Source organism: Macaca mulatta, chromosome 10, assembly GCF_049350105.2.
Source record: "Macaca mulatta isolate MMU2019108-1 chromosome 10, T2T-MMU8v2.0, whole genome shotgun sequence".
Taxonomy (NCBI): Eukaryota; Metazoa; Chordata; class Mammalia; order Primates; family Cercopithecidae; genus Macaca; species Macaca mulatta.
In genome coordinates this window covers 1,386,301-1,405,847 of record NC_133415.1, presented here as the reverse complement: position 1 = coordinate 1,405,847, position 19,547 = coordinate 1,386,301, and the positions used below count along the sequence as shown (strand labels likewise).

The 19,547-nt window shown below is 55.6% G+C and overlaps 1 protein-coding gene across 2 annotated transcripts in view; it reads right to left on the bottom strand.

Moving 5' to 3' along the window:
* The window catches only part of TTLL8 (tubulin tyrosine ligase like 8), a 37,309-nt gene extending 18,768 nt beyond the window's left edge, over window positions 1-18,541 (bottom strand). The window contains exons 1-9 of one of the 2 annotated variants that reach the window (XM_077949224.1): window positions 18,397-18,541; window positions 17,043-17,144; window positions 15,209-15,300; window positions 14,506-14,644; window positions 13,644-13,717; window positions 11,546-11,674; window positions 10,018-10,132; window positions 9,418-9,552; window positions 6,049-6,235 (exon numbers count right to left, since the gene is read on the bottom strand). In XM_077949224.1, the coding sequence (XP_077805350.1) occupies window positions 6,049-6,235; window positions 9,418-9,552; window positions 10,018-10,132; window positions 11,546-11,674; window positions 13,644-13,717; window positions 14,506-14,644; window positions 15,209-15,300; window positions 17,043-17,106 (935 nt within the window). In that variant the 5' untranslated portion in view covers window positions 17,107-17,144; window positions 18,397-18,541. Of the gene's footprint in view, window positions 1-6,048; window positions 6,236-9,417; window positions 9,553-10,017; window positions 10,133-11,545; window positions 11,675-13,643; window positions 13,718-14,505; window positions 14,645-15,208; window positions 15,301-17,042; window positions 17,145-18,396 lie in introns of those variants that run through there. The other variant, XM_077949223.1, reaches the window with a different exon arrangement.
* Window positions 18,542-19,547: the final 1,006 nt, after the last annotated feature.

Sequence of the window (19,547 nt, the reverse complement as noted above, 5' to 3'; positions counted from 1 at the left end):
AAATGATATATCAAACTAATTTTTGTGTATTTGTGAAGCAGAATTCAAGGTACATTTTTTTCATATGGCTGACCATTGCTGGAGCACCATTTAGTGAAAAGACCAACCTTTCCCTAATGATCTCAAATGCAGCGATCACAGATGGGAGGATCTATCTTTAGACTCTATTCTGTTACACTGAACCTATCCCAATGTCACATCTTCGCTGTTGTAAATCTAGAGTAAGTCTTGAAATTTGGAGCACAAGTCCTCTGATTTTGGTTTTCTTTATCAAGTCTGTTTTGGCTTTTCTTAAATCATTCATATTTCTATATAAATCAGTTCATTAATTCCTCCTGTCCCCTCCCCGCCCTGCAAAAGAAATACCTCTCGGGATTCTGGCTGGGATTACATTGACTCTATTGATTAGTCTGAGAAAAGCAAACATGTCTACACTATTAAGTCTTCTAAGTCATTAACATGTTACACACACACACACACACACACACGTTTATTAGGTATTTACTGTCACTTTAACTTCATAACTTTCAATTTAGGGTCTTGAATGTATTTTGCTATATTTATTTCTAGAGGTTTGTTATTTGATGTTAGTGTATTGTGTTTTTAGAATTTCATTTCACAGTTTGTTGCTAGAACATAGAAATATGATGGAGTCTCGTATATTAACTTTGTACCCAGTGGCCTTGCTGATTTCACTTAATTTTAACACATTACCATTTATTTAAATTATTTAAATATTAAATTTTCTATATGAGCAATCATACCATCTACAAATAAGAATTTTATTTCTTCCTTTCTGATCTTTATGCCTTACTTTTTTTTTTCCTGTACTATTAAACTAGTCAGACCATTCAGTCTATGCTGAACAGAAGTCTGATGGTGAGCAACTTTGTCTCATTCTGATTTCAAGGAGAACACTCTCAATAGTATATAACCACTAAGAAATATATTAGCTGTTGGATTCTTAAACTTTCAAATGAAGAGATCTGGCTGTGTGTAGTCAGACACGCCTGTAATCCTAGCACTTTGGGAGGCCAAAGCAGGATTGCTTGAGGCCAGGAGTTCAAGACAAGCCTGGGCAATATAGCAAGACCCTGTCTCTATAAAAAAATTTAAAAATTAGCCAGTATTGTGGCCTGTGTGTGGAGTCCCAGCTACTTGAGAAGCTGAGTTGGAAAGATTGCTTGAGCCCAGGAGTTTGAGGTTGCAGTGAGCTGTGATTGTGCCACTGCACTCCAGCCTAGGTGGATAGAGTGAGACCCTATCTCAAAAAAAAGAAGAGTTTTTTTCATTTCCAAGTTGGCTAAACAAATTTACAAGGACAGGTATTAAGTTTCATCAATTTTTGCCTCTTGAGGTGATTTTTTTTTTTTGCCTATTGAGATAATCTTACAGCTTTTCTTTTCCATTCTGAAAATGTAATAAAATTAACTGATTAACTTTTTAATGTTAAACCAACCTTGCATTCTTGGAATAAAGCCCATTTGGTTCTGATGCATTATTTCATTCACATTTCACTGGTTTCATTAAATAATATTTTGGTTAAAGTTTTGTATATATGTAATCATGAGAAATACTGGCCTATAATTTTTTGTTATTTTACTTTTTTCAAGTTTTGGTCTCAGGCTTTTCTGGCCTCATAAAATGATTAGAAAATGTTCTCTCCCTCTCTGTTGCTTGACAGCATTTGTGTGTTATTGGAATCAATTTTAATTAATGAATTAATTAAATTTAATTAACTAGTGAAACCATTATGGCCTTGGATCCTCCTTTGTAAGAAAGTTTTTAAATTACAGATTTAGGCTGGGTGCAGTGGCTTATGCCTGTAATCCCAGCACTAACACTTATGTAACTGGAGCCCCAGAAGGAGAGAAGAGAGAGAGAATAGGGCAGAAGGAACAGCCAAGAAATAATGGCCTAGAGTATTCTAAATCTGAGGAAAAATTCCAACCCACAGATCACAATGCCCCACAAACCTCAATCAGGAGAAATACAAAGCAACTACTTGTAGAAGTGTTATAATCAAACTGCTGAAAACCAAAGACGGAATGTCCTGAAGCATCAAGAGGAAAAGACATAACCTTCAAAAAGAACAAAACTCGTAACTATAGATGTGCCAGCGTGGATGGACTTCACTGACCCCACGTGTATCAGCGTGGACGGACCTCACAGACCTCACGTGTATCAGCGTGGATGGACTTCACTGACCCCACGTGTATCAGCGTGGATGGACCTCACAGACCTCATGTGTATCAGCGTGGACGGACCTCACAGACCTCACGTGTATCAGCGTGGACGGACCTCACAGACCCCCACATGTATCAGTCTGGACGGACCTCACAGACCTCACGTGTATCAGCGTGGACGGACCTCACAGACCTCACGTGTATCAGCGTGGATGGACTTCACTGACCCCACGTGTATCAGCGTGGACGGACCTCAAAGACCCCCACGTGTGCCAGCGTGGACGGACCTCACAGACCCCGCGTGTATCAGCGTGGACGGACCTCACAGACCCCACGTGTGCCAGTGTGGACAGACCTCACAGACCCCCATGTATCAGTGTGAACGGACCTCACAGACCTCACGTGTATCAGTGTGAACGGACCTCACAGACCTCACGTGTGCCAGAGTGGACGGACCTCACAGACTCCCATGTATCAGTGTGGACGGACCTCACAGACCTCACGTGTATCAGCGTGGACGGACCTCACAGACCTCACGTGTATCAGCGTGGACGGACCTCACAGACCTCACGTGTGCCAGTGTGGACGGACCTCACAGACCCCCATGTATCAGTGTGAACGGACCTCACAGACCCCCATGTATCAGTGTGAACGGACCTCACAGACCTCACGTGTATCAGTGTGAACGGACCTCACAGACCTCAAGTGTGCCAGTGTGGACGGACCTCACAGACCCCCATGTATCAGTGTGGACGGACCTCACAGACCTCACGTGTATCAGCGTGGACAGACCTCACAGACCTCACGTGTATCAGCATGGACGGACCTCACAGACCTCACGTGCATCAGCGTGGACGGACCTCACAGACCTCACGTGTATCAGCGTGGACGGACCTCACAGACCCCCACATGTATCAGTGTGAACGGACCTCACAGACCTCACGTGTATCAGTGTGGACGGACCTCACAGACCCCCACATGTATCAGTGTGAACGGACCTCACAGACCCCACGTGTATCAGCGTGGACGGACCTCACAGACCCCCACATGTATCAGTCTGGACGGACCTCACAGACCTCACGTGTGCCAGTGTGGACGGACCTCACAGACCCCCATGTATCAGTGTGAACGGACCTCACAGACTTCACGTGTGCCAGTGTGGACGGACCTCACAGACCCCCATGTATCAGTGTGAACGGACCTCACAGACCTCACGTGTATCAGTGTGGACGGACCTCACAGACCCCCACATGTATCAGTGTGAACGGACCTCACAGACCTCACGTGTATCAGCGTGGACGGACCTCACAGACCCCCATATGTATCAGTCTGGACGGACCTCACAGACCTCACGTGTGCCAGTGTGGACGGACCTCACAGACCCCCATGTATCAGTGTGAACGGACCTCACAGACCTCACGTGTATCAGTGTGAACGGACCTCACAGACCTCACGTGTGCCAGCGTGGACGGACCTCACAGACCTCACGTGTGCCAGTGTGGACGGACCTCACAGACCCCCATGTATCAGTGTGAACGGACCTCACAGACCCCCATGTATCAGTGTGAACGGACCTCACAGACCTCACGTGTATCAGTGTGAACGGACCTCACAGACCTCACGTGTGCCAGCGTGGACGGACCTCACAGACCCCCATGTATCAGTGTGGACGGACCTCACAGACCCCCATGTGTATCAGTGTGGATGGACCTCACAGACCCCCACATGTATCAGTCTGGACGGACCTCACAGACCTCACTTGTGCCAGTGTGGACGGACCTCACAGACCCCCATGTATCAGTGTGGACGGACCTCACAGACCTCACGTGCATCAGTGTGGACAGACCTCACAGACCTCACGTGCATCAGCGTGGACGGACCTCACAGACCTCACGTGCATCAGCGTGGACGGACCTCACAGACCTCACGTGCATCAGCGTGGACGGACCTCACAGACCTCACGTGTATCAGCGTGGACGGACCTCACAGACCCCACGTGTGCCAGTGTGGACGGACCTCACAGACCCCCACATGTATCAGTGTGAACGGACCTCACAGACCTCACGTGTGCCAGTGTGGACGGACCTCACAGACCCCCACATGTATCAGTGTGAACGGACCTCACAGACCCCACGTGTATCAGTGTGAACGGACCTCACAGACCTCACGTGTATCAGTGTCGACGGACCTCACAGACCTCACGTGTGCCAGTGTGGACGGACCTCACAGACCTCACGTTTATCAGTGTGAATGGACCTCACAGACCTCACGTGTATCAGCGTGGACGGACCTCACAGACCTCACGTGTATCAGCGTGGACGGACCTCACAGACCTCACGTGTATCAGCGTGGACGGACCTCACAGACCCCACGTGTATCAGTGTGGACGGACCTCATGGACCTCAACATGCCAGCGTGGACGGACCTCATGGATCTCACGTATGCCAGCGTGGATGGACCTCACAGATTTCATGTTGGGCAAAAGAAGTCATAAACGAGAGAGCACAGACTGTTCCCCAAATGTGAAATCTGAAAACAAAACTGGTTCATGGTTGCAGGAGCCAGAATAGGTGTGACCCCTGTGGGGTTCTCCCGAGAAAGGTTAACAGGAGCTGACCGGGGACTGGAAACGTCTTCTGTCTCAAGTGGACTACGGCTACGCAGGTGGACACGTGAGCAAAATTTCATCCACATGTACAGATAGGATTATACACTGCGTACCCTTAACTGTAGTTATGTAATCTCTCAATAAAAGGAAAAGAAAAATACTTGATTAATTAAAAATACTTAATTAATACAAGACGAAGAAAGAAACAAAAGAATCAACACCACCGTGGGATGAAGCATGAAGCTGCTGCAGACCCTCTGAATCAAGTCACTTTCCTGACTCTCCCATTGGCCGGCAGCTGCTCATGCTCCGGGGGGGCCAGGCCCCCCTCCGCCGAGCTCCTCTCTCTGGTGGCCACTGCCAAGGGAGTGCTGAACCCCTGGCCCCAGGAAGAACTGGGCCCTCGCAGGGGCAGGAAGGCCAGGGTCAGCCTGTGGACCCCTGGAGCGGTGAATGGTGACGATGAGAGTCAGTGAGCCAAGAGCTCTGGGCCCAGGCACCCCTCTGCCAGTCACTCGCCAGCTGCCAGGAGCTCTGGGCCCAGGCACCCCTCTGCCAGTCACTCGCCAGCTGCCAGGAGCTCTGGGCCCAGGTATACCTCTGCCAGTCACTCGCCAGCTGCCAGGAGCTCTGGGCCCAGGTATACCTCTGCCAGTCACTCGCCAGCTGCCAGGAGCTCTGGGCCCAGGCACCCCTCTGCCAGTCACTCACCAATGACAAGAGTGAGGCAGGTGTCCCAGCTGTGAAACAGACAAACCCCACCTGCCTGTCTCGGGCTGTGGGGGGCCCAAATGACACCATACCTTTCTGGATTTTGAAGATACACAAGACAATGCTACTTCCTAAAGGCCCCCTGAGGGGGTTCATCCTCTCAACAGTCATCAGGGGCCTGGTGGGACAGGCAACAGAGGGCCTGGGCACCCCGACACCCGTAAGGCACCCCAACATCCAGGCACACACCCCAATACCAAACAAGCATCCCAGACATCCAGACAGGTGCCCCAATACCCAGCAAGCATCTCAGCACCCAGACAGAAGCCCCAAGATCCAGACAGACACCCCAGTACCCAGCAAGTATCCCAGACATTCAGACAGGAGTCCCAATGCCAGGACAGGCAACCCAACACTCAATACTCCACAGGTAACCTGATGCCCAGACAGGTGACCCAATTCCCTGAGGCTGCACTGCCCCGGAAGCTCCTGCAGTCCGCACTCACGGCTCCGACACGTGCTGGGGGCCTGCGCGAGTCTTACTGAACGAGGGAGTAGTACTGCTGTGTCAGGTCCTCCCACTCGGCCTCGGTGAGGTCCTCCGCGGCGTCCGCCGACATGTCGATGTCCTCGTGCTCCAGCTGCCCCAGGTAGGCCTGGCACACCTTGCACGCGATGTCCACAAGCTGGCCCGGGAGACCCCTGAGCTTTGCCTCAGCATTTTCGGCATCTGAAACCCAGACACAGGCACATGGAGTGGGAACCCCACCCAGGGACAGCCCTGCCCGCCTCGAGGGGTGAGGCCTAAAGCCATGGACAAAGTTCGCTCCACTCCCTCTGTGCCCCAATACCCAACAAGTACCCCAGACCCCCAGACAGGCACTCCAATACCCAACCAAGCTTGTCTGGGCGGCCACCCTGGATGTCACGCCTGTGTCTGGGCAGGTGACTTCCTCCCTCCTGAATGGTCCCAACCTCCAATGGCTCTGTGAGTGCTATGTCCTCACAAGAAACACATGGACCCCGCCGCCAGACCCTCAGCTCCTCAGCGGGCCCCGCCGCCAGACCCTCAGCTCCTCAGCGGGCCCCGCCGCCAGACCCTCAGCTCCTCAGCGGGCCCCGCCGCCAGACCCTCAGCTCCTCACAGTAGCAACTACTGATAAGTTCAATGTCATTAAAATGAAAAACTTCTGTTCTGTAAAGGACAATATCAGGATGTCAAGACAACGAGAAGACGAGCCATAGATTGGGAGGAAATACTTGCACACATCTAATAAAGGAATATTACCTAGAGTATACAGAGAACTCTCGAAACTCAACAACAAGAAAACATAATTTTATTTTTCATTTTTATTTTTTTAAGACAGAATTTTGCTCTTGTTGCCCAGGCCGGATGGCAAGATCTTGGCTCACTGCAACCTCTGCCTCCTGGGTTCAAGTGATTCTCCTGCCTCAGCCTCCAGAGTAGCTGGGACTACACGTGTGCACCACCATGCCCGGATAATCTTGTATTTTTAGTAGCGATGGGGTTTCACCATGTTGGCCAGGCTGGTCTCAAACTCTTGACCTCAAGTGATCCACCCACCTCAGCCTCCAAAGTGCTGGGATTACAGGTGTGAGCCACCGCACCCAGCAAGGAAACAATTTTAAATGAGCAATCTGAACAGTCACCTCGCCGAAAATACATACAGATGGAAAACAAGCATATGAACACATGCTCGATATCATATACCGCTATGGACTAGCAATTCCATATCTACAAGTTTTTTCTATAAAATACCCTCAGAAATTCACAAGGAAATGGAAGCTGGGCACAGTGGCTCATGCCTGTAATCCCAGCACTTTGGGAGGCTGACACAGGAGGCTCGCTTGCTCCTGAAAGTTTGAGATGAGCCTGGGCAACACAGTGAGACCCTGTCTCACAACAAAATCACGACAATAATGAGACACTAATACAGACCCAGGAGAACGCTGCAAACAGAACACTGACCACATCAAAGGCTTGTGAGGATGTGGAGAACAGGAACTCTCCCTCATTGCTGGTGGAAATGCAAAATGGTGCAGCTACTTTGGAAGACAGTCTGGCAGTTTCTTACAAAATGAAACATACTCTTGCCATGCCACCCAGTAAGTGCATTCCTTGGTATTTACCCAAATGAATTCAAAACTCATGGCCACACAAAGACCCGCACACAGATATCGAGAGAAACGTTATTCATGATAGTCAAAACCTGGAAGTGACTGAGATGTCCTTCAGTAGATGAATAGACAAGTAAACAGTGGTGGATCCAGACAGTGGAATATTACTCAGCCCTAAAAAGAAATGAGCTCTCAAGTCATGAAAAGACCTGGAGGAATCTGAAGTGCGTATTACTAAGTCGAAGAAGCCCATCTGAAAAGGCTCCATGCTACGTCATTCTAACCAAATGGCATTCTAGAAAAGGCAGAACCATGGAGACAGGAAAAACATCAGTGGTAGCCAGGAGCTCGGGGCAGGGGGATGAAGAGACAGAGCACAGGGAGTTTTAGGGCCAGGGATCGTCTCTGTCTGATGTTGGAATGGTGGATACACGGCATCATACATTGTCCAAACCTGTAGAATGTGTAACACCATTTGGGTTACCATGATGTGTCATTGTAGGTTCACCAATTGTGTTAAAATCATTAATTAGGCCGGGTGCGGTGGCCTGTAATCCCAGCACTGTGGGAGGCCGAGGTGGGTGGATCACTTGAGGTCAGGAGTTCGAGACCAGCCTGGCCAACGTGGCAAAACCCCATCTCTACTAAAAATACAAAACATTAGCCGGGTGTGGTGCTGGGCACCCAACTACTTGGGAGGCTAAGACAGGAGAATCGCTTGAACCCAGGAGGCGGAGGTTGCAGTGAGCCAAGATCACGCCATTGTACTTCAATCTGGGTGACAGAGCGAGACTCCATCTCAAAAAAAAAACCATTAATTAGGAGGCCATCAGACTGAGGTGGCCCAAGTGACCTGGTCTCCGACAAACGCAAACCACAACCTAACTCAGAATTGAAAACGAAACTTAAGCACAGCCCATCACAGGCAGCCAGCTGGGTTGTCACTCAGCACAAACAAGGCCACCGCTCCAGCGTTCACCAATCAGGATTTATTTCCTCCGTTTCCACGTTTACCTAGAAGGGTTTTCCCCTCGGTGGAGCCCTGCAGCCGTCTGATTGGCACAAATCACTGTTTGCTCAAATACACTCTAAGAGTCTAATGCACCAACGTTCATCTGTCAACAGCTGAAACGCACTGCTTTGGCGGGGGATGCTGGCGGTGGGGGAGGCACGGGGGCAGCAGGGTGTGGCAAATCTTGTACCCTCTGCTCAGCTGTGCTGTGACCCAAAACTGCCCTAGAAAGTACATTTTATTAAAACCAACCACCACAAAAAAGATTTGGGTTTTGTCCAAAAACACGACGGCTGGTTCACATCCCTGTGCCACCCAGGGCGCCTCTCCCTGGGGCTTCCTGTGTCCTCTCCCTGGGGCTTCCTGTGTCCTCTCCCTGGGGCTTCCTGTGTCCTCTCCCTGGGGCCCCTTTGGGGAGACTCAGGATGTGGCGTCGTGGTGGCCGTGGGGCAGGGCAGGCTTCTGACCACAGGCTGGAACCACGTCCACGGCACGGGACTGTGGCGGTGAGTGTGGGACTCAGACGTCCCAGGGCTGCGTTAACAGCCAGGTGCTTTACAAACGGGGTGACTTTGACGTTCAGCCCCACGGTTAGAAGAGAAAACCCATTTGCCATGAGAATCGAGACAGTCTGAGGCATCGCTGCATCCAGTCCCGGCTGCCACGACCCTCACGACTGACCACACCCAGGAGGCGGGAGGGACCCCGTGGAGTCCCCGAGCTCTGGTGGCCTGGCCCTGCCCTGCCCCGGCCCAGCGCACCTTGCCTGCTGCTCAGGTCGCTGTTTCCGGCCTCCTCCCTGCGGCCCCTGGGCTTGCTCCTGCCGCTCCGGCTGCAGCTCTGGTGGCTGACCACCCACTTGAGGATGCTGGATGCCATGGTGCGCCGGAAGTCTTCTGAAAGGACAGCACGGCCTCGCCCCATCTGCCCAAGCCGGGACTGGGGACTGGAGATGGGGCCAGGGCAATGGAGGCTCCCCGACCCGCCCCACTTCCCGCCCTCACAGCCGGTGGGGCCCAGGCCTGCTCCCACACCCCCACTCTGCCCGTCCTTCTCCCTGCAGCGCCTCTGTGACTGCAGCCATCCAACTGTACCCCTCGGCCTCCAACCATGGAGCCTGCCTCGCCCCAGCTGCTTGCTGCGCTGTCCACAGGCCTAGTGCAGAACCACAGACTCCCTGCCTGCCGCCCTCCCTCCCCGGGGTCCCCGGCCCCTGTACTGCCACGACCATGGCCGTGGGAGGCCTCTCTCCGGTCCTCTGTCCTCAGACCCGGCCCCATCAGTCTGTCTCAGCGCCGGGGGATCTTTCTAGAAGCCTCTCTGCTGACCGCCCTGGGGTCCTCTGCCATCTCCTCACTTACCCAGGAATTCCCGCTGCTCGCTCTCGGTGCAGAGGCTGTAGCAGCGCGGGAAGAAGGAGTCGGGGTTGGCCGGGACGTACCAGGGCAGGCTCCGCATGTTCACGCACAGCCCGATCTCCAGAGACAGCAGCACGTTAGGTACGAGGGGCAGCTCAGCTCAGCTCCGCCTCGCTCACAAGGCGAGGACAGACCGTCCACCTCGGACTTGCCTGGCCATGGGGCACCACACAGCACCCCTTGGGCGGATCCCTCCCCCTCCCCAGACACACGGTCCCCCAGGGCCCCAGGCCGCCCCCTCCAGCCAGTCCCAGCAGTGGGTATGTGGATGTGCAAGCCAGGCTGAGACGCATCCTTGAGGCAGTGGGGGACGTGGCAGGTCCCGGGGAATGGGGAGGCTGCAGCTGAGGGCACCGAGGGCGGTGGGCACTGGGGCTCCCTCCAGGCCCCTAAACGGGCCACAGGATGTCCCACAGCTCAGGCCCCAGGAGAGGGAGGACCGGCTGCAGGACCCGGAATGCGGCCACACGCCCAGCACTGCCCACCACACATGATGCAGCACTGGCCATTAGAGAGGCATATCGTGAAGTCCCCGCACCCCAATGTCTGGTCTGTCACCGCGTTAAGGAAAAAAAGCAGCCGGCCCCCAGAAAACACAGCACACGCTGACTGGCTGTGCACACCCCCCAGAAAACACAGCACACGCTGACTGGCTGTGCACACCCCCCAGAAAACACAGCACACGCTGACTGGCTGTGCACACACCCCAGAAAACACAGCACACGCTGACTGGCTGTGCACACACCCCAGAAAACACAGCACACGCTGACTGGCTGTGCACACCCCCCAGAAAACACAGCACACGCTGACTGGCTGTGCACAAAGGGTCTTTGAAGGGGCCGTGTTTCCATAAGCAGCACTGGCGCTGGCCTGACCCTGGGGTATTAGGTGCAGCAGGGAGCCTCCGCCCCACGCTGTGCTGAGGCAGCCGCACCTGGACTGTTGAGAGGGACCTCTGTGCCAGGGAAGCCCCTCTTCCTGGACCCCTCCCTCAGCAGGGTCCCCACACCCTGCGTCCTGGGCAGGCCCCAGCCCCGGGCCTTAGTGGGAAGGGTATGGAAGCTGCCTTGTGCAGGGCTGGAGGCTGGGGGAGGTGGGGGAGTGCCCAGTGCTGCGGGGAACGGCACCTCTTCCCCTGGGGACCCACAGCCCTTTCAGCATCCAAAGCCCTGTGGCGGCCCCCACTCAGCCCCATCTTTGGCTTGGCCTCTGTGCTCTGAGGAAGGGGCTTCTGTGGCCCCGGATTCACCCAGAGACACAGAGCAAAGGGCACAGGGGTGCAGGGGGTGGGGTGGGCACTGAGTGATTCTGGCCACGGCCTTAGACCAGGAGTCCTGGGAGGCGCCCAGGAGGTGGCTGGTGGCTGCCGATGGCCACCTATGGTCACTGACCAGCCACCGAGGGTCCCTAATGGCTGCAGAAGCCCCTCCCCACCACCCTTGCCGGCTCCCGCCATGCCCAAGCAGCTCACCTTGGTGGTGAAGGAGGCCGTCTTTGCGTAGTGGTTCAGCATCTGGTCGCAGGTCAGGCTGTGATAGTCAATGGCGTCCCTCTTGATGGTCCAGAGGAGGTACGGCATCTCGTTTTTTACCAACCTAGACTGGCAAGAAAAAAGTCTTTATTGATGCTCAGCATCCAACGTTCACACCAGCCAGGATGGGATGGAGCGAGGCGACCATCAGCGGATACATGGCGTGCAGCGTGAGGATCCCAGCTGGGCTCTGCTGCGGGCAGCAGTGCTCCTTGTGGTCCTCCTGTGCACGGGATGTGGGGCGCAACCAGGACCACGCAGGGTTTCCACGGAGGGGCCTCGGGCTCTGGGGAGCCACCCCGATGTGGGGCTGCAGGTGGGGCCTGAGCCCTCCGCACGGGGTCTACGTGGGTGTGGGGATGCACCACTTGTCGAGATGACACGACACTTCATAACCCAGAGCTCACAGTCCCCAGGACGGAAGCCCCCAGGCCTGCACTGTGGGCCCTGCGCACCCCTCCCTGAGCCCCAGGCTCTGGCCTCCCGCTCCTGCCCTGCTGATAGAGGGGCTGGGCGTGGAGCTGGGGGTGTGTGGTTGGTGCTTTTCTGTTTACAAAATGGCATCTGTTAAGTCAAAATTCCAACCAGGCTGGGTGCAGTGGCTCACGCCTGTAATCCCAACACTTTGAGAGGCCAAGGCGGGTGGATCACCTGAGGCCAGGAGTTCAAGATCAGCGCGGCCAACATGGTGAAACCTCGTCTGTACTAAAAATACAAAAATTAGCCAGGCTGGTGGTGGGCGCCTGTAATCCCAGCTATTCGGGAGGCTGAGGCAGGAGAATCACTTGAACCTGGGAGGCGGAGGTTGCAGTGAGCTGAGATCGCACCATTGTACTCCAACATGGGCAACAGAGTGAGACTCCATCTTAAAACACGCCCCCCCGCAAAAAAATATGTATGTGTGTGTGTGTAAATAATAGCACACTAACTGCTAACCACTAACCACTGTAGGGGTGAGAAACAGCATCATCAACAGAGCCGAAGTTCCCCAGCCACCCCCACCAGGTAACTGCCACCTGCAGCTGTCTCCTCCAGGCGCAATGACCAGAGTGTTTCTGTCTCTCCGGAATGCATGTGTTATAATCCTCACTCCCAGGGCGATGGCATAGGAGGCGGGCTTTAGGATTAGGTCATGAGCCTGAGCCCCTCACGATGGGCTTGCACCCTTACAAAGAGGCCCCAGGAAAACCCTTGCCTCCGTGTGAGGACGCAGAGAGAAGCCAGTTGTCCGTGAAGCAGGACACTCTCAGAGAGCCCAGCCACACTGCCCCGACCCAGACTCCAGCCTCCAGAACAGTGAGGAATGTTCTGTTGTGTCCACACCACTGCCCACGGACCTGTGGGAGCCGCTGGAGCACCCACGACGCTCTATGGGAAAGGCACTGACTCCAGGAACCCGGAAGGACAAGCTCACTGGTCGTGTGGGAGGCGCCTCATCAAGTCTGGGTCCATTTTTCTATTTGTCTTTTCATTACTGATTTGTGAGTTCTTCATATATTCTGGACATTTGATCTTCTAAATTTTAAGTACTGCAAATGTCACCTCCCACTCTGGTTTCTCTTTAGTCCTCTTTATGGTGGAGGGTTGGGAGCCCTCAGGGACTAGGCTGGGCTGGGGAGGTGGGGAGGCGCATACTGCCGTGTTGCTGGAGACCCCAGCTCACTCGCTGGCCAGGCCCCATCCTGCAACACACCGGCCGAGCTGTCCAAGCCCTGCTGGGCCTCAGTGCCCTCAGCTTCCACGTGCACGCGGCAAGCCAGCCTGGTGTGGGTGGAGGGGAGCTGGGAGGACAGGGTCCACTCACTGCACAGCGGCTCATCCAGCACCAAAGGGTTCGCCCCACCCCTGGGGGCAGCCAGGTCCTGCTGCCCGGTCAAGGGGCCCTGCTGTGACTGGGGCTTTGCCCCCGCTGGGCTGCCATCCCCCTAGGACATGGGCGAGTGGGCATGGAGCAGGGTGGTGGTGTGAGAAGCCTTGGAGAGGCGCGGCTGACCACAATGCATGCAGGGGATGCCCACGATGCACGCAGGGGACGTACCATCACGTTGTGGATGTCGTCTGTTTTCTCCAAGGCCATTTCTTGATTTTCTTTGACTTTGCCACATGTAACATCTGCCAACGAAACACAGGGGAGGCCTGAACATGGAGCCTCAGCCAGACTTCCCACGCCGTGTCCGTTACCACCACCACAGGTAGGACAGCAACTTGTTTACTTCCAGAAACGTTGCTCCAGGTGGGGCCTTCCCCTGGTGGAGCAGGTGCCTTTGTGGGTCCTGAGTCAGGCTCGGGGCGCTCTGGCAGCCCCCATACATCCAGTGAGCGTCCACTGCATCGAACCTCCCCAGGGCTGTGACAGGGCTTGGGGGCCCGGGATTCCTGGAGGCCCAGGTGTCCCCGGGTGTGGAACGGTGGAGACAGCCCGGGATGGGGGTGGGAGTGATAGAGGCTGAGGGGCCACGGGCAGGGTGGAGGAGGAGGGGGACATTTGATCCGGGTCTCAATGGGGCCGAGAGGACACAGACACAGCTGTGCAGATGTCAGCCAGGAGCAGCCAGCGCCGCGGGGGCCTGAGGAGTGGACTTCGGGGACCTGGGGCTGGAGGAGGGACGGCCGGGGTCAGGCAGAGAGAGGATGACAGAAATCGCCCGGGCAGGAGGAGGCCTGGGCGGGGGCCACAGGGACTCTGAGAAGGGAGCAGGGCTGGGGACTTGAAAGAGTTTGCCTGGCACGACCATCTGGGGCAGGGAGGCCAGGAGGGCGATGGAGACCTGGGGTCGGAGACACCCCATCAGGCACACCAGGACCAAGGGGCAGGCACCACAGTCAGGCCAGTGCCGACTCCCCCTGCCTGTGACAGACACACACGCCCTGAACTGAGACGCGCGCCTCCGATACGCTACCAGCAACCCCAGCACCTTCGTCCTCGACATCCGGAATGACCTTGGGCAAAAAGTGGAACTTCTTCTCCACCCAGCCCTTCCTTCGCAGAGCGGCCCGGACCACCGGGTAGTGTCCGTAAATAGAGAAAATCTTCTTCTCCTAAAATGGCAAGAGGATATTTTATTTTATTTCAATCATTTTTGGGGGACAAGCAGACTTTGGTTGCATGGATAAGCTCTTTAGTGCTGGTTTCTAAGATGTGGGGGCATCCATCACCCAATAATGTAATTTTTTTTTTTTTTGAGATGGAATCTCGCTCTGTCACCCAGGCTGGAGTGCAGCCTGGCCAACACAGTGAAACCTCCATCTCTACTAAAAAATACAATCTCTACTAAATAAGTCTCTACTAAAAATTAGCTGGGCATGGTGGCATGCACCTGTAGTCCCAGCTACTCGGGAGGCTGAGGCACAAGAATTGCTTGAACCCGGGAAGCAGAGGTTGCTGTAAGCTGAGATTGTGCCACTGCACTCCAGCCTGGGCAACAGAGCAAGACTTCATCTCAAAAATAAGTAAGTAAATAAAAGGTAATGTCAGCCAAGTCCCCACAGGGAAGAGGCTGCAGCTCGGGGACACAGTGTGTCAGAGACCAGATTCCAAGTCCCAAAACAACTGTCCTTTTAAAAAAATGTCCCCCTCCCCACTGAGTCCCAAGGAGCATTTACCTTAATAGCTTTTTCCGTTAACTGCCTTGCTATCTTATATCTGTCTAATCTGGAGGAAGAAGCCAAGTCTTGGGAAATTCCTTGTTTTAATTCTGCAAAAGAGAAAGAGGACATCAAATCAAAGGATAAGGCATCCAAGGCCGGGCGCGGTGGCTCACGCCTGTCATCCCAGCGCTGTTAATCCCAGCACTGTGGGAGGCCGAGGCGGGCGGATCACCTGAGGCCAGGAGTTCGAGACCAGCCTGGCCAACATGGTGAAACCCTGTCTCTATTAAAAATACAAAAGTTAGCCGGGCGCAGTGGCTAACACTTGTAATCCCAGCACTGTGGGAGGCCGAGGCGGGCGGATCACCTGAGGCCAGGAGTTCGAGATCAGCCTGACCAACATGGTGAAACCCTGTCTCTACTAAAAATACAAAAGTTAGCCGGACGTGGTGGCTCATGCCTGTAATCCCAACTACTAAGGAGGCTGAGGCAGGAGAATCACTTGAACCGGGAGGTGGAGGTTGCAGTGAGCTGAGATGGCGCCATTGCACTCCAGCCTGGACAACAAAGAGTGAAACTGTGTCTCAAAAAAAAAAAAAAAAAAAAAAAAAAAAAAAAAAAGACATGCCTCTGATGAGGCCAGACATGAAATGGCATATTCCGAGAGGCGCCATCCATAAGCCAGCAAAATTCATCCACAGTCCACAGTGATGGAGACCAGAGCTGTGAGAGAGGGCGTGTGGCCGGACGCTGGTCCACGGAATGGTGGTAGAAGTGTCAGAGGTGTGTGAACCACAGCAGCTCCATCTTGAATAGGGGCTGGGTAAAATGAGGCTGCATTCCCAGATGGTGAAGGCGTTGTAAGTCATAGGATGAGATAGGAGGTTGGCACAAGATACAGGTCATAAAGACCCTGCTGATATAAAACAGGTTGCCGTAAAGAAGCTGGCTAAGACCCACCAAAACCAAGATGATGATGCCAGTGACCTATGGCCGTCCTCACTGCTGCACTCCCACCAGCGCCGTCTCAAAAAACATAAATTGAATTAAATTAAGAAGCTCTGATTATCAAAAGGAAGCATGAAGTGACTGACAAGCTGCATCCATCTGACAAAGAGCGTGTATCCAGGACATACAGAGAACTCCTCCAAGTCCGTGAGGTCACAGAGCAATCTCACCGCGGCCTGCAGACCCAGAACCACACTCCGGAAGGAAGAGCTCCAAATGGCCAATAATCAGGTGAAAAACAGCTCAACACCTTGAGCTGTCTGGAAATGCAAATTAAAACCAGTGAGATTTAATTAATGCAAATTAAAACCACACCCACCAGAGTGCCCGGAGTGGCAGTGAGGACACCCACTGCTGGTGGGGACGGCGGAGGTGGGGGGCCACCGGAGCTCTCAATTGGGCCCTTAAATGGTTGGGGGAGCTTCTAAAGCTAAGCATGAGCCCGCCCTGTAACCCAGCCGTTGACCCCTAGGGAGCATTTACCCACGAAGACAAGCCTGAAGAGGGCAAGGGCAGGAAGGAAGAGAAACGCGAGTACAGGGCCCCCCATGACCCACCAAGGTAGCCCTTCACACCCACACGTTTAATTTCCCAGTTTCCCAAGAAGCTGGACAGTGGGATCGGGGTGCAGGAGGCAGGAGCCAGCGCCCCCCAACACTCCTGGGGTCCTACGCCTGGACTGCCCAAGAGAAGGCACCTGGCTCTACAGCTCAGTGAAGTGCCCGCCCCCGGATTCCCCGATTTCCTGGCAGCAGGCTGCAGCCAGCATTGCCTCTGAGCTCGGGAGCTGCAGCACTGCTCTGGGCGAGTGGCTGGTACGCAGGCAATACACGATACGCACTATTTTCTTCTCTCCCGTCTCCGTTGGAAGAAGCCGACCAGAGCCCCTTCCTCTCTGGCTCCATGCTGGCCTCCGACAGCTCGCCCTTTGCTCCTCTGGACCCTAGAGGGGAGGGTGTGGTGGTTATGCGGAAACCGGGAGGGTGTAGGGGGCCCTGGAGATGGAGAGGGTTCTGAGGCCCATGCTGAGGGTCAGGTCTGGGGTTGGGAATCAGGTCTGGGTTGGGGTCAGGTCTGGGTTGGGGGGTCAGGTCTGGGGTTGGGGGATCATGTCTGGGTTGGGGGATCAGGTCTGGGGTTGGGGGATCATGTCTGGGTTGGGGGATCAGGTCTGGGGTTGGGAGATCATGTTTGGGTTGGGGGATCAGGTCTGGGTTGGGGGATCAGGTCTGGGGTTGGGGGATCATGTCTGGGTTGGGGGATCAGGTCTGGGGTTGAGGGTCAGGTCTGGGGTTGGGGGATCATGTCTGGGTTGGGGGATCAGGTCTGGGGTTGGGGGATCATGTCTGGGTTGGGGGATCAGGTCTGGGGTTGGGGGATCATGTCTGGGTTGGGGGATCATGTCTGGGTTGGGGGATCAGGTCTGGGGTTGGGAGATCATGTTTGGGTTGGGGGATCAGGTCTGGGTTGGGGGATCAGGTCTGGGGTTGGGGATCAGGTCTGGGTTGGGGATCAGGTCTGCACTGGGGTCAGGTCCGGGTTGAGGGTCAGGTCTGGGTTGGGGTGAGGTCTAGGTTGGGGTCAGGTCTGGATTGTGGGATCAGGTCTGGGGTTGGGGGTTAGAACTGAGTTTGGTATCAAGTGTGGGTTGAGTGGCAGGTCTGGGAATTGGGGGTCAGGTCTGGGTTGTGGGATCAGGTCTGGGGTTGGGGGTCAGGACTGGGTTTGGTATCAGGTCTGGGTTGAGCGGCAGGTCTGGGAATTGGGGGTCAGGTCTGGGTTGTGGGTATCAGGTCTCAATTGGGGATCAGGTCTAGGTTGAGGGGGAGGTCTGGGCTGGGGGGGCAGGTCTAGGCTAATGAGGAGAGGTATGGGGTTCTGAAGGCGGAGGGGAGTGGACAGTTGTGGAGTTCCCAGAAGATGGGGGAAGGTGGGGAGAACAGCTCTGGGCTTTCGAGTGCGGGCGGGTGGGTAGAGGTGGGCAGGTGTCGAGGGGGAGTTCTGTGGTTCCGAGCGAGGATTCCGAGTCTGGGATTCCTAGAGGGAGGCATCTAGAATTCGGAAGCCCGGGGCGGGGAGAGGGGGTAGCCTGGGTTTCGAGATGTGGGGGGCGGGTCTGGGGTTCCGAAGGCAGGTGTGGGGGAGGGATCCGGTCGGACGAGCCTGGCGTTCCGCGGTCGGGGGGTCGTGCTCACCGGGGACCGGGTCAGTGGCTCGCACCGCGCCGCCCGGCGTCCTGGGGTTGCCCGGGGCAACGTGCTGGGGCGGCCACGCGCATTGTGCACCCCCGGTGCGGCGGCTGCTGGGCCCGGAGCCTGGGGCTGTGCGGCGGCGGCGGCCCCGGGGCGTGGGGCTGCGCGGGCGGCGGGGGACGCGGGGGCGCTGGGGGCTGCGGCGTGCGGGGGGCGCGGGCCCGGACCGGTAGCAGTCGGCGGCGCTTGGGCTGGGCCCGGGTTGGGGTTGGGGTCCGGGTCCCGGGCTGCTGTCGGAGCAGGCGCGGTTGCGGGGTCCGAGGCGCGGGACGGTGCGCGCCATGGTGTCCGCCCCGGGAGGGCCCGAGTGTAGCCCCAGGTCACGCGCTGCGGCCCGCGCCCCCCTGTGAAGGTCACACTCAATCCCCCACCAGGTCACAAAGACCCGCGGGTCACATCCTGCCCCTCCCCTCAGGCCTCCTGGGCCCGCCGGGCCTTCTCGCCCTCCCCGGGGCCCTCACGCCACCCTGTCTCCCTGGGCCCTGCCCCACGCGAGGCTGGAGCGGCGGGGTGAGGACGCCGCAGACGCTTCGCTCCTCCCGGGCTACGCGCTGCGGGTCCTGGTTGTTGGGGGCGATGGGGTGACCGCAGCAGCGCCCCGTCCTGCGGTGGAACCTGGGGGGGCCTTGGTGCCCGCAGAACCACTTGTGGGATTCCACGCCGCTGTCCCCCGGGTGTTCTGAGCCCACCCAGGTCCACACGGCCCGTGTCCTATCCCCTCCGACCCCGCAGATCAGATCACCCCACCCCTCATCACCCCGCCAGGGGTAGCTGGTGTCTCATCCGGCACCTCGGGGTGGGGGTAGGAAAGACACACCCGCCCCACCAGGACCCTCACTCGTGGCAACTTTCCAAAGCCTAGATGTCTTTGGTTTTAAATCAACTTTATTTTGCATTTAACTTCCCAAGATACCCCAAAAGGGAGTTTCTGCCCCGACTCTGAAGGGACTGGTGGGGGACTTGAGGGGCAGGGAGTAGTTGCGTCCACTGGCCGGGGTGGTTCCTTCCCAGCTCCCTCCCTCTTCCCCCAGGAATGCCCCTGGGCTCTCACCAGCCCCCTGTACTGGCCTCTAGGGGTTACACAAATCAGTGAG